General features: G+C 52.9%; 1 protein-coding gene across 2 annotated transcripts in view; it reads left to right on the forward strand.

Annotated features, from left to right (window-relative positions):
* The window catches only part of RASA1 (RAS p21 protein activator 1), a 926,777-nt gene that overhangs the window by 823,724 nt on the left and 88,039 nt on the right, over positions 1–15,014 (forward strand). For both annotated transcript variants that reach the window (XM_086960862.1, XM_086960861.1), the window contains one exon: positions 1,565–1,642. In XM_086960862.1, coding sequence (XP_086816988.1) covers positions 1,565–1,642 — 78 coding nt within the window. The remainder of the gene's footprint in view (positions 1–1,564; positions 1,643–15,014) is intronic.

Below are 15,014 nucleotides of genomic sequence, written 5' to 3' on the forward strand. Positions count from 1 at the left end.
TGCCATGAACATTTGGTATAATGGAATGTACTCTTAATATTGGCTCAATAAAGTTTGTTTAAAAAAAAACCAATGAAAAGTCACTTGTTTTTCTGGTGGATACATAATCTTCCTGTAGATTCTCTCTGCTCTTCCTCCTCCCCTGAGGAGTTAGTACTGTTACTGATTCGATTCCAAGGTATGCAAACATGGTACGTGCTATATTTGTCAGTGTTGTTGCAATCTTCATTACTTTCCATATAACTCATTGGATATAATGATTTATGATGCATTGTGCTGGTCATTATGTCCAGAGGTGGAGTCCCAACTCATGTGGCATCGAGCTGTGTGGTGGATATATTGCTGGTAATTAACAAGTTATTTACCTTCGGTAATGATGTTTATGTAAGAGACCTACATTAGTTAGAGATTACTTACCTTAGAATTACCTCCAGGCATCAGACTGGATCCGGAGAATTTTTCTGTAGCAGTACCCATGTTCCTTGGTAGGTGGCGTCGGTCGCCTTGGGGTCTTGGTCGCGGGATGACTATCCAGTATCTACTTAGACACTGACGTCAGTTCTGACATGACTTTCCACACCAGAAGCACAGAGTCATGCAAGACACTGACCACTGGTGCACAAAACTAGGGCCCTGGAAGGAAGTCACTATCCCTAGAAGTCAGTTCGCAGAACGGGGAGGAACGGTGGGGCGATAAGGAATCTATAACAAATGTATGTGTCTTACAGATGCATCATTACCAAAGGTAAGTAACTTGTTCATCTGAAAGAGACCATTAGTTATAGATTTCTTACCTTAGAAAAGATACCCCAGCAATGCCAATCCCGGAGGTGGTTCTGCAAACTAAGTTCACATCAGAAAGTCCTGGAGAACAGAACGGCCAAAAAGCAGTCTCTCCGGACTTGGCTATGCAGGCAGTAATTGCTGTGAACGTGTGCATGGATGCCTACGTGGCTGCCTGGCAGATGTCAATCAACGGCACTCCATGTCCCAAAGCTGTAGAGACTGCCATCGCCCTGATAGAGTGGGCACGCAGTCCTACTAAAGGTTCCTTTTCGCAAAAGAATAGCAGAATTAGATGCATTTGCTAATACATTTTTTTTATTCTTTTCCGGCTATCTTATTGACAAGGTATTTTTTCCAACATTTAAGTGATGGAAAAGAAAACGTTAGTTTTATATATTTAATATAGCCTTGCTATGTGGTATTTGACTCATTTTGCAAGTTCTACTTTAAAGGGAGGTAACTATATATTCTGTAATGGTTTTGCAAGTGATGTATCTGTGTATTAAATACACTGGAGCTGAAAATCGCTACATGCATTTCAAATTGATGAATATCAACTCAGCATATATAGCTCAATTTTAAAGTTTAGCAAATCAGTATATTTGTTGCTTATGCTGTAACAACCACCAGCAACATTAAGTTATGCAGATCTTCGACTGTAACATTAATTAAGCATTAATGCCATCTCAGCAAACCTATATGAATCTCAATTTAAGACGTTTTCTGCACTAAAATTTAATGTAAGCATTATGACTCGTATGTTATTTTTACGTTTTAGGAACCCTACATGGAAGGAGTGAATCCATTCATTAAACATAATAGACATCGAATGATAATGTTTTTAGATGAACTTGGGGTAAGTTATTTTCATCTATTTCCTTACAACTTTCACTATCGTAATTATATATATTTGTTTTTAATTCTAACCAACTGTACTATGTTGTGTGATTGACCAAGATTTAAATTAGAAATACATACATTCTGAAACAGAATGGTGCATTCTTGTCTCTGCACCTAGATAATTAACTCGGATAAATTGACCTACTGTGCATGTTGTCCTGCAGACACCCGACCATGTGCTCTCTTACTATGGTGCATAGCATATCTGAAAGAAACAGGTTAGTGTTAGATTCCTTACCTTAGAATATCCCCAGGAGTCTGACTGGATCCGGAAAGTTTTCGTCAGCAGTACCCCTGCGCGTCGTCTGCAAGTCAGCGTCAGTCGTCGGCGTCGTGATCGCCAGGATGACGTCGTCTGTGCCTGTACTGCCTCGGGGGCAACCATGATGACAAGTCGTGCCCCGACTGCTGGGCCTTGACCTCGAAGGCTAGACGGGAGCGGTCCCGTAAGCTGCTCGAGCTCCGGCAGTCGGCTCCGCGACGCTCGAGGTCTCGGTCGAAGAGGAAGTCGAGGGTCTGGTCGCGGAGCCGCAGTTATCGCCACTCGACGAGTCCCCACCACTCGTCGGGCTCCAAGTCCTCACGTATGTCGAGGCATTCGAAAAAGAAGTCGAAGAGGCGTCATCGCTCTTTTGACTCCCTCCGACGCTCGCGCAACGCGGCCGGTGGTTCGGGCGACACTGCCCACGCGGCATCGGAGCCGCAGGTGCTGCTTCCAGCTCCATACCCGCCGGTCCCTGGGCTGCACGTAACGCCGGAGGAGATCAGTGCTTTCCTCAGGGCCATGAGGTCGCACTTCCCTCCGTCGGAACCTGCTGAGGCGCCTTCGGGCCCCGCGGGTCCGACTGGGAGCCCTGGCGCCGTCGTCTACTCCGGTCCCGATGCTGCAGGGCCCGCAGGATCCAGGACTGAATCCGGTTAGTTTCCAGTTGACCTTACGACTCGGGTGTCGCTCCCGGCGCAGTCCTCGGACGACGTCGACCCCAGTTTAAGCCCCGGTCCAGGTCCTGCTTCGGACTGGCGCCCCTCGGCGCAGTCTCCGGCGTCGATGGGTGAGGCCTTCACCTACGACCCGGCTCCATCATATTTGCCTGCTTATCAGGAGATGGATGAGGAGGACTATGAGGGGTCTGAGGAGGAGGACTGGGAGGTGTCTGAGGACCCCCTGGCACAGCAGTGCCAGTTGAGCCAGGACTGAGCAGAAGAGCTGGGGGATACCAGTAGTCTGGACACTTCGCCCGACACTGGATTCGTCTCTCCTCCCTCCGTGGCTTCGGAGGAGGGGGCTGCTTACAGCTTGGTGTTGAACAGGGCGGCCAAGGACTTGGCTTTTGAGCTCCCTGTCGCTGCCGTGAGGACTAACCTCCTCACTGAGGTGCTCAAACCGCAGGCAAGCTCCTCGGAGCCTCTACTGCCGTTTAACGAAGCCCTCACCGACGTTCTGATGGGCACCTGGTCCAAGCCCACCACAGGCCTCCCTGAGGATCGGAACGTGGCCTGACGCCACCGCCCGGCTCCGGGCGACCCCTGCTTTCTGTCCGTTTACCCCACCCCTGAGACCCTGGTCATCCAGGCCTCTACATCCCAGACCGCATTCCCGATCGGGAATCCAAACGGTATGATCAGTTTGGGAAGAAACTGTTCTCCTTGCTGAATTTGGGGCTGCGGTCTGTCAACACCGCCTGCCTTATGGCCCGTTACACCCACTCTTTTTGGGATACCGTTGCAGAGGTGCTGCCGCAGTGCCCGGAGGAGGCCCGGACACGGCTCGCCCAAGCCTTGGCGGAAGGTCGGGATGCAGCACGCTACTCGATCCGGTGTGGACTTGACACCACGGACTCGCTGGGTAGAGTGATTGCAACGACGGTGGCGGTTCGCCGCCACGCCTGGTTGAGGTCGTCAACATTTCGGGGGATGTCCAAGCCACGCTCATGGACATGCCCTTCGATGGCTGTCGCCTCTTTGGCGACAAAGCGGACAGTCCGCAGGAGCGTTTCAAGAACTACAGGGCTACGGCCAAGTCCTTGGGCCTAGGCCAACGCCAGCAAAAATCCGCTTTTCGCCTCTTTCGTGGCCAAGGAAGGGCGCCCGCACACGTCCAGCCAGCCACAGGCTGCAGAACCAGTCTTAACGCGGACGTGGTTACCGCCGTGCCGGTCCCGGGGGACAACCGCAGGGTCAGTCCACATCCGCTCCCTCCTCATCTGCCTCTAAGCCTTCCTAGTCCGGCTTATCAGGCCCATTTGACGCCAGTGGGGGGCAGGGTTCGCCATCACCTCCTCTTCGGACAGGTGGGCGCTACAAATCGTCCGAAGGGGCTACTCCCTCCACTTCAAGGCGACCCCTCCAGCCATGCCACCGCAGTATCACCGCATGTGGGGGATCACTTGCAACTTCTGCAGAAGGAAGTTACGGCCCTCTTGGCCAAGGGGGTCATCAAACGCATTTCTGGGCCAGAAGTAGGACGTGGTTGCTATTCCCACTACTTTCTGGTACCCAAGAAGGGCAAAGGGGTCCTACGCCCTATCTTGGACCTACGGAGCGTCAACAGCTTCCTCCGGAGGAAGAAGTTCAAGAGGCTGACTTTGGCTCAGGTCCTAGCTGGACCTGGACCCAGGAGACTGGATGGTAGCATTAGACTTGCAGGACGCGTATTTCCACATCCCCGTCCTGCCGGCCCACTGGCGCTACCTGCGGTTCACGGTAGGCCACAAGCACTTTCAGTTTACCTTGCTCCCCTTCGGCCTTACCAACGCCCCTCGGGTGTTCACGAATGTGATGTCTTTGGTCGCATCTCATTTGCGCACATCAGGGGTTTCAGTCTTCCCCTATCTCGACGATTGGTTGTTGAAGGCGGGCTCACCCCAAACAGTCGTCTCCCACCTCCAGACTACGGCCGACCTCCTGCACACGCTGAGGTTCTCCATCAATGTGCCAAAGTCACACCCGTGCCCCTCTCAGAAACTCCTTTTTATCGGAGTTGTTCTGGACTCAGCGCAGTTTCAGGTTTTCCCCCGAGCAGTGGGTTCGGGATATTCCGGCTCTGATTCTGATCTTTCAGCCTTTATCCCGAGTCTCGTCAGGTTGACGGTGCGGCTTCTGGGGCTGATGGCCTCCTGCATCCTTCTGGTGCATCACGCCAGGTGGCGGATGCGGGCTCTGCAGTGGGACCTGAAGTTTCACTGGGCCCAGCATCCGGGCAACCTGTCCGACCATGTCATGATCTTGGAGGGCACTGCGAGACAACTGCAGTGGTGGCTCACGGACCGCGATTGGGTCAGCGGCATATCCCTCTCCCTTCCCCAGCCGGAGCACGTAGTTGTGACGGACGCGTCCCTCCAGGGCTGGGGAGGCCACATGGAGAGGCGGAGATCCGAGGTCTCTGGTCTCCGGAGTCCCAGCTCCATATCAACCTTCTGGAGCTGGGGGAGATTAGTCTAGCACTGAAGGCATTCCTCCCCTCTGTCCGGGGGAGTGTACTGCAGGTGTTCACGGACAACACCACCGCCATGTGGTACTGCAACAAACAGGGCGGGGTGGGGTCGTGGAACCTTTGCCAGGAGGCTCTGCACCTCTGGCAGTGGCTGGCACATCAGGGCGTGACCCTGGTGGTTCAACACCTGGCAGGTTCTCTGAACGCCAGGGCAGACGAGCTCAGCCGAAGGTGCATGACGGATCACGAATGACGTCTGAACTCGGACGTGGCGTGTAGGAGAGTAGGGTCTGCAATCCTATGATCACCCAGATTTTTTGCTTTTGTTTCACTGGTTTACGACTTTCTCTGGCTGTGGGCCTGCTAATCAGACCCACAGCCTGGCTGTTCTCTTTCTAAATTACGATATGTACCCTAGGTGCATTTACCAATTGGTACTGGGCCACCTTATCAGACCCTGTAACTCAGGGCATAGGTGTACCCAGGGCCGCCAGGGGCTGCAGCATGTATTATGCCACCTCGGGCTGGCCTCCTAAATTTGACACAACTGGCTGCATGACAGCTGGGGCGAAGTCGTGTAATCACACTTTGCTTTAGATATAGTAGCCCTATATCTAACCATACAATGGACACTCGAGTTCCTATCAGTCACTCCTATGGCAGGCCTTGACAATCCTGAAGGCAGAGTGCATAGGCTCGTATGAACTAGGCTCTGGCCCGAGCCGAGCCCGGTTGCAGCTTGCGGAACCAAGATCCAATGGCTGTTCCATGGTAACGCGTACCACATCGGTAACTTCGGTGTCGCGTTATCAAGACATGTCGAGTAAGGTGTCATACGAATCGGGATGCTGCCCTCTCACCAACTCTGGCGACGAGGTTAGCATTCCGCCCTTCTAAAGGGACACGACATGTACGTAACTGTGAACCCCGGTTAAAGTTAACTAAAGCCTCAGCTCCACAAAATGGATGCTGCCACCACAGACACGAGTCTGACCTCCTGCTGCTGGGAGTCCTTCCAGCGAGGAGCGCTTGGACAAAGGGTTTCCTGTCGAGGGCGGTGTTCGCACCGTCCCAGACAGGGTTTGTGTATTCTGGGTAGGTAGGGCTTTTGCGAGAAGGTGACTGCGGAGTGGCACCCCGGTGCTCACTACGCATCTGCCGGTCAGAACCAGTTCCAGGGGCGCCAGCCCTGGCCTGGGGAAAGTCCGGCAGGGGAGAGGGGTGTAACTACCCCCCTTCCTGGTCCCACCCTTAGGGCAGGACCTAGTCATGTACCCACCCCTTTCTTTAGAATAAAGGTCGGAGCGGGGACCCTTCCAAATTAGATCATCTTTGAATCAAGAACTACTTTCTACGAAAGGACATTCAAGACTCTTCCCAAGATTTCTCCCTTGTGACTAAGGAGTAGTCACCCCGCATCAGCGGGCACCATCTAAGAACTCTGCGGTTTGCTGTAAGTCCTTCCTCAAGGAATCAGACGGCCCAGCTCGACGAGAACCGGCTTCCCTGGCACCTCTGACCTCTACCCACGTCATCAGCTCAGCTGTGATCTGTGGGTGCGACGAGACCTCGAGGGACCGGCCATCATCAGAACCTGCACGCTCTTAACCAGCACGACCTTCGAAGCAATTCCCTGGTGAGTGCTCTGGGGTCCGAGAAGCCCCGACCCTGAGCCGCTCCAGCACCGAAGTGCAGTCCCCCAGCATCTCCACGATCTGCGTGGGGCCCTTCTGCTCGCTGCTCAGCACGTTGTCTGGTCACTAGCCGCTGGCTTGTGCCCTTCCTTGACGACGACCGACAAACAACTCTGCTGGTCTGGTTGCTCCAGACTGGCCCTTGCTTCCATCTTTGCGAGAAGCACCCCGGACCCTCCTGGTCCACTCAAGACGCCATCTTAGGCCCACCACGTGGCCCTGAGATCTGCCAAGGCTTGTTGCCCCATCCTGGGCCCAGCGACGCCGACAGCATCATCCTTCGTGGGACAGCTCGCACCTCCACCGTGGACGCCGACAACGCCTCCTGGTCCGTGAGACTGCAGAGCCTAGCGTCGCCCACTCACCTGGTCGAGGTGACGGCCAACCGGTGCCCTCCTGGTACCCTCTGACTACTGGCTAGTAGTACGAACTTGGTCCCCTCTGCTTTCAGGTATCAACAATCTCTGATCCAGGCTTGGATCTCTACGAACTATTCATCACTGGTCGCCGGCCAGCAACTCCTTTTCTTCCGGCTCCTGGCTCGTCAGCGAAGACCCCGACGCCTGTAAGACTTGTGCAGCCGCAGCCCTCGTGGCTAGGTAACTCGGCATTTCGGTGTCTGCATAGCCTCTTTACTCTAGGGTCCCGAGTCCCTCGCTTCCGACTTGCCTTATCGGGTCCGCCCGAGACCTTAAACTTTCCGTGTCCTCGGACACTTGTTTTAATTGTGCACTTGAAGTATTTTCCTAAGAGATTTGGTTTGTGCTTAGTACCCTGTACTCATAAAGAGTCCAGGGCTGTTGTGAATCTTAATAAATATCCTGTTTATTTTCATAACACTTGTGTGGTGTCCTTTCACTGGGTGTTCAAGGGGTACATGTGTGGTAAACAGCTGGCTTAACGCGCCCTCTCGAGTCTTTAGCCTTAGACTGCTCGTATCCACGCTACTAGGATAGCTGGTCTATAGGTTGACTTACAACCAAACACCATAAGGGTCGTTGGAACGATACATAGCGGTCGCTAGAATAGCGAACGTTGCATATCGGGCCAACTTCTCACATTGGTGAGCAGCGGTTGGGATTTGAGCTTGCTGTTGTTTTACCACACGTATCCTAAGAATATCTTGTTGAAAGATCACACAAGTACTGTTAGTACATATAACTAAAGCTTAGAATACTCTGAGTTCTACTGAACCAGCTGTTGTAGCTCCTCAAGGCTTAGCACACCTTGGCTGCAACTCTTAGCAAGGGAACAGTAGGTAAACACGTAGTGTAGGTAGGTGCATCACTTACACCACACTAGAAACAGTATGTCGGACAAAGGAGGAAACTCTGAGTCTCCCCTTGTGTCAGTTGACCCTCCACAGGTCATCCCTTCAAGATATACTGTGCTGAGCTTCAAGGAGTTAAGACAGGTGTGTCACTCCCGGAAGATCAAGCAGGGGTCTAACCCCACCACGTCCTTTCTGATTGGTCTCTTGGAGACTTATGATGCCAGAAAAGCTGAGACCCGTCTTAGCTCTTCTAATCCAGAAGGAGACATGCCTCCCCTCGAGGGAACCAGAGACGATCCTGACCTCATCCACCTCGCAACTGAGAACGAAGGTGTGGAGGATGATGAGGATGAGGATCCCTCTGGGGATGAGGCAGATAAGGGACAGGTAGAAGTCGTTAGACTAAGCAGGTCCAACTTAAGCAAACATGATAGTGGTACTGGGGGACCCCCGGCGCTACTGTCAGGTCCGCTTAACATTGGGAATGGACGAGCCCGATCTCTGTCGAGAGACTCTGGCGGATCCCTTCAAACCAATGGCTCTCGCAACTCTTCGCAAAGAGGGATGACGTCCCCTCAGCGGAGAGTGTACGAAGCTAAGGAAAGGGCAGCTAATCTGAGGATCGAAAGGGAAGAACTTGCCCTGGCCAAAGAAAGGCTTGCCTTTGCGAGAGAGCAACAGTTAAGTGGGGTAGTCCCCACTGGTGGCAGCAATGTACCTAGCAATAGGGAAAAGAGTTTCGATACGAAACACCTTGGTAAGATAGTGCCCCCCTTTAAACAAGGGGACGACATCCACAAATGGATTACTGCTTTGGAGAGGGCCTGCACGGTGCAAGGTGTTCCCCAGAGTCAGTGGGCAGCTATCTTGTGGCTCTCCTTTGAAGGTAAAGGAAGAGACAAGCTCCTCACCACAAGGGTGGAGGATGCGAACGATTACCAAGTCTTGAAAAATACACTCGTTGAAGGGTTCGGCCTAACCACTGAGCAGTAGAGGGTGCTGTTCAGGGATACCCAGAAAACGCAGTCTCAAGATTGGTCTGACTTTGTCGATTGTGCCACTAAGGCTTTTGAGGGCTGGTTGCTGGGCAGTAAGGTTACTGATTACAAAGGATTGTATAATTTGATGATGAGAGAACAAATTTTAAACAATTGTCAGAACCAGTTGTTGCATCAGCATCTTGTCGACTCGGATCTGACCTCTCCCCAAGAATTGGGAAAGAAGGCAGACAGATGGGTTCGTGCGAGAGTTAAACAGAACCAGGGCCAGAGTCAAGGTGGTCAGAAGAAAGCAGACCAGAAGGGTAAAGATTCTAAGGGGGAACAAAATGACCAGAAGTCTTCGACAGGTCCCCAACAACCCAAAGAGGGTGGGGGTCAGGCTCCCCAAAAGAAGAAAGAAGGCCAATCCAAAAGATGGTGCCAGTACTGTAAAAGTAAATCTCACTGGTTTAGTGAGTGCACCAAGAAAGGAGGAGGGCAGACTCCTGCCACTGCAGCCCCTAAGGCACCTGTGCCCCCTAGTACAGTCAGCAGTGGTAGTGCGCCTCCCAAGGGTTTAGTAGGGTTAACCCTGGGTTCTGAGGGGCGTGACAACTTAGTTGGCACACTCACTCAGGCTGTCCTTGTCAGTACAGGGGACGCGGACGTGTCCCCTGACATAAGTCCCAATACCTTGGGCAAATACAGACAGACGCCTTTCATAAATGGAAAGATGGCTCAGGCCTATAGGGACACTTGTGCCAGCGTCACCATGGTGACGCCTAACTTTGTGGACCCTGGACAGATCATGCCAGGTACAGAATTCCTGGTGACCAATGCAAGCAATGTCACTACCAATCACAGTATGGCAATTGTAGCTTTCTCCTGGGGAGGGGTAACTGGCCAAAAGAAGGTTGTAGTTAGTCCAGACCTCCCAGTGGATTGTTTGTTGGGCAATGATTTGGAGTCGTCACAATGGTCAGAAGTGGAGCACCGGACTCACATGGAAATGTTAGGTTTGCCAGCACATGTGTTCGCTGTGACCAGGTCACAGGTCAGGAAATGCCCCACTGAACAGGTGCTGGATCCTGGAACAACGGACCAGACACCTCCCAAGAAAAAGAGCAGTAGGGTTAAGGCTGCGCCTTCCCCCTTGCCCCAGGTCGTGGATCAAGTCTCAGAGGAGGCTGACCTACAGGAATTGAGGGAAACTGAGCCTAGGGAGTTCGAACTTGAACAAGTTGAATTCTTGGGTTCAGGGGGACCCTCAAGGGAAGACCTGGGGAAGGACCAGTTAGACTGCCCTTCTCTTGAACCCCTCAGACAGCAGGCTGCTGCTGAGGCTGCTGGGAACGCCACAGGTACCCACAAGGTATACTGGGAAGATGGACTCCTGTACACTGAGTCAAGAGACCCCCAAGCCTGGCATGACCAGGAGGCTGGTTGTACCCTTGTCTCAGCGTGGTTTCCTACTTACCTTGGCCCACGAGATTTCCTTAGCAGGCCACTTGGGCCAGACGAAAACGTGGGACAGGCTTGTCTCACACTTTCACTGGCCTCATATGAACGAAGATACCAAGGAGTTTTGCCGCTCCTGTGTCACTTGCCAAGCCAGAGGGTAAGTCAGGTGGCACGACAAAGGCCCCCCTTATACCAATGCCTGTGGTGGGGGTGCCCTTTGAACGGGTGGGGATCGACATCGTCGGTCCCATGGAACCACCAACAGCATCAGGGCACAAGTTTATACTGGTGGTAGTGGATCATGCCACCAGGTATCCTGAAGCTATTCCCCTTAGGACCACTACAGCACCTGTTGTGGCAAGAGCCCTAGTTGGAGTATTCTCCAGAGTGGGCTTCCCTAAGGAGGTCGTCTCCGACAGAGGTGCAAACTTTATGTCGAGCTACTTAACTGCTATGTGGAAGGAATGTGGTGTCAACTACAAGTTCACTACACCCTATCATCCACAATGCAATGGGCTTGTTGAGAGATTCAACAGGACCCTTAAAGGGATGATTCATGGACTACCTGAAAAGCTTCGGCGTAGATGGGACGTCCTGATCCCCTGCCTCTTGTTCGCCTACAGAGAAGTCCCACAGAAGGGGGTTGGTTACAGCCCTTTTGAACTTTTGTACGGGCATCCTGTAAGAGGACCCCTGTGTTTGGTGAAGGAAGGATGGGAGAGACCTCTCAAAAAGCCTGCAGCCAACATAGTGGACTATGTGCTTGGCCTCCGCACGCGGATGGCTGAATACATGGAGAAGGCATCTGAAAACCTTAAGGCCAGCCAAGAACTCCAAAAAGCTTGGCATGACCAAAAGGCTGTCTTGACTGTTTACCAGCCCGGACAGAAGGTGTGGGTGTTGGAGCCGGTGGCCCCAGCAGCACTCAAGGACAAATGGTCCGGGCCCTACACCATCCTGGAGAAAAAGGGAGAGGTCACCTACCTGGTCGACCTGGGAACTCCCCGGAGCCCCCACAGGGTGCTTCATGTCAACAGGCTCAAGGCATATGTCGACAGGAAGGACATGAGTTTGCTCATGGCCCTAGATGAGGGACAGGAAGAAGAGAGTGACCCTCTCCCCGACCTGCTCACTCAGAATCCTGACGATGGATCGGTAGATGGTGTTGTCTTTTGTGGCAGCCTCTCCGAACATCAACAGAGCGACTGTAAACAGGTTCTTCAGTCGTTCAGACATATGTTTTCTCTAACACCCAGTCAGACCGATTGGTGCACCCATGAGGTTGACACTGGTGACAGCTTGCCCGTTAAGAGTAAAATCTACCGGCAGCCTGATCACGTTAGAGACTGCATCAAGAGTGAAGTGCAGAAAATGTTGGAGCTGGGAGTCATTGAACCCTCGGATAGCCCTTGGGCTAGTCCCGTAGTTCTAGTGCCGAAACCTCACACCCAGGGTGGTAAGAGAGAGATGAGGTTTTGCGTAGACTACAGGGGTCTCAATGCAGTCACTAAGACTGACGCCCACCCAATACCAAGGGCAGACGAGCTTATCGATAGATTGGCTTCGGCCAACTACTTAAGTACGTTTGACCTGACAGCTGGGTATTGGCAAATCAGGTTAGCTGAGGACGCCAAGCCTAAAACCGCATTTTCAACCCCTGGTGGGCATTATCAGTTCGTGGTGATGCCCTTTGGTCTGAAAAATGCACCTGCCACCTTCCAAAGGTTGGTGAATCAAGTCCTTACTGGGCTGGATGACTTCTGTGCGGCGTATCTTGACGATATTGCTGTCTTTAGCTCCACCTGGGAGGATCACCTGGTCCACCTGCGGAAAGCGTTAGAGGCTCTGCAAGCAGCAGGCCTCACTATCAAGGCCACCAAGTGCCAGATAGGGCAGACACAGGTTGTATACCTGGGCCACCTTGTAGGTGGAGGCCAGGTTCAGCCACTGGAGAGCAAGATACAGTCAATCAGGGACTGGGCTCCTCCAACCACCCAGACTCAGGTTCGAGCTTTCTTGGGCCTGACTGGTTACTATAGGAAGTTTGTCAGGAACTATGGTTCCATCGTGACACCATTAAACGAACTGACAAGCAAGAAAATGCCAAAAAAGGTTCAGTGGACAGTGAGCTGTCAAAAAGCATTCGATGACCTAAAGCAGGCCATGTGCACGGCGCCTATCCTCAAGAGTCCGGACTACTCCAAACCATTCATTGTCCAAACAGATGCTTCTGAGTTGGGTGTGGGAGCTGTTCTTTCTCAACTGAATTTTGATGGTCAAGACCAGCCCATTGCTTTTATAAGCAGAAGGCTGACCCCTAGAGAGAAGAATTGGTCATCTATTGAGAGGGAGGCCTTTGCTGTGGTTTGGGCCCTGAAGAAGCTGAGGCCATACTTGTTTGGCACTCACTTAAAGATTCAGACCGACCATAAGCCCCTCTTGTGGCTAAATCAGATGAAGGGTGAAAACCCCAAACTGCTAAGGTGGTCCATTTCCCTACAGGGGATGGACTTTACAGTGGAACATAGACCTGGTACTGATCATGGCAATGCCGATGGGCTCTCCAGATATTTCCACTTAGAACGAGAAGACTCACCTGGTCAAGGTTAGCTTATTGTTCCGACGTTTGGGGGGGGGTCATGTAGGAGAGTAGGGTCTGCAATCCTATGATCACCCAGATTTTTTGCTTTTGTTTCACTGGTTTACGACTTTCTCTGGCTGTGGGCCTGCTAATCAGACCCACAGCCTGGCTGTTCTCTTTCTAAATTACGATATGTACCCTAGGTGCATTTACCAATTGGTACTGGGCCACCTTATCAGACCCTGTAACTCAGGGCATAGGTGTACCCAGGGCCGCCAGGGGCTGCAGCATGTATTATGCCACCTCGGGCTGGCCTCCTAAATTTGACACAACTGGCTGCATGACAACTGGGGCGAAGTCGTGTAATCACACTTTGCTTTAGATATAGTAGCCCTATATCTAACCATACAATGGACACTCGAGTTCCTATCAGTCACTCCTATGGCAGGCCTTGACAATCCTGAAGGCAGAGTGCATGGGCTCGTATGAACTAGACTCTGGCCCGAGCCGAGCCCGGTTGCAGCTTGCGGAACCAAGATCCAATGGCTGTTCCATGGTAACGCGTACCACATCGGTAACTTCGGTGTCGCGTTATCAAGACATGTCGAGTAAGGTGTCATACGAATCGGGATGCTGCCCTCTCACCAACTCTGGCGACGAGGTTAGCATTCCGCCCTTCTAAAGGGACACGACATGTACGTAACTGTGAACCCCGGTTAAAGTTAACTAAAGCCTCAGCTCCACAAAATGGATGCTGCCACCACAGACACGAGTCTGACCTCCTGCTGCTGGGAGTCCTTCCAGCGAGGAGCGCTTGGACAAAGGGTTTCCTGTCGAGGGCGGTGTTTGCACCGTCCCAGACAGGGTTTGTGTATTCTGGGTAGGTAGGGCTTTTGCGAGAAGGTGACTGCGGAGTGGCACCCCGGTGCTCACTACGCATCTGCCGGTCAGAACCAGTTCCAGGGGCGCCAGCCCTGGCCTGGGGAAAGTCCGGCAGGGGAGAGGGGTGTAACTACCCCCCTTCCTGGTCCCACCCTTAGGGCAGGACCTAGTCATGTACCCACTCCTTTCTTTAGAATAAAGGTCGGAGCGGGGACCCTTCCAAATTAGATCATCTTTGAATCAAGAACTACTTTCTACGAAAGGACATTCAAGACTCTTCCCAAGATTTCTCCCTTGTGACTAAGGAGTAGTCACCCCGCATCAGCGGGCACCATCTAAGAACTCTGCAGTTTGCTGTAAGTCCTTCCTCAAGGAATCCGACGGCCCAGCTCGACGAGAACCGGCTTCCCTGGCACCTCTGACCTCTACCCACGTCATCAGCTCAGCTGTGATCTGTGGGTGCGACGAGACCTCGAGGGACCGGCCATCATCAGAACCTGCACGCTCTTAACCAGCACGACCTTCGAAGCAATTCCCTGGTGAGTGCTCTGGGGTCCGAGAAGCCCCGACCCTGAGCCGCTCCAGCACCGAAGTGCAGTCCCCCAGCATCTCCACGATCTGCGTGGGGCCCTTCTGCTCGCTGCTCAGCACGTTGTCTGGTCACTAGCCGCTGGCTTGTGCCCTTCCTTGACGACGACCGACAAACAACTCTGCTGGTCTGGTTGCTCCAGACTGGCCCTTGCTTCCATCTTTGCGAGAAGCACCCCGGACCCTCCTGGTCCACTCAAGACGCCATCTTAGGCCCACCACGTGGCCCTGAGATCTGCCAAGGCTTGTTGCCCCATCCTGGGCCCAGCGACGCCGACAGCATCATCCTTCGTGGGACAGCTCGCACCTCCACCGTGGACGCCGACAACGCCTCCTGGTCCGTGAGACTGCAGAGCCTAGCGTCGCCCACTCACCTGGTCGAGGTGACGGCCAACCGGTGCCCTCCTGGTACCCTCTGACTACTGGCTAGTAGTAC

This window comes from Lissotriton vulgaris, chromosome 3_1 (genome assembly GCF_964263255.1).
Source record: "Lissotriton vulgaris chromosome 3_1, aLisVul1.2, whole genome shotgun sequence".
Lineage (NCBI taxonomy): Eukaryota > Metazoa > Chordata > Amphibia > Caudata > Salamandridae > Lissotriton > Lissotriton vulgaris.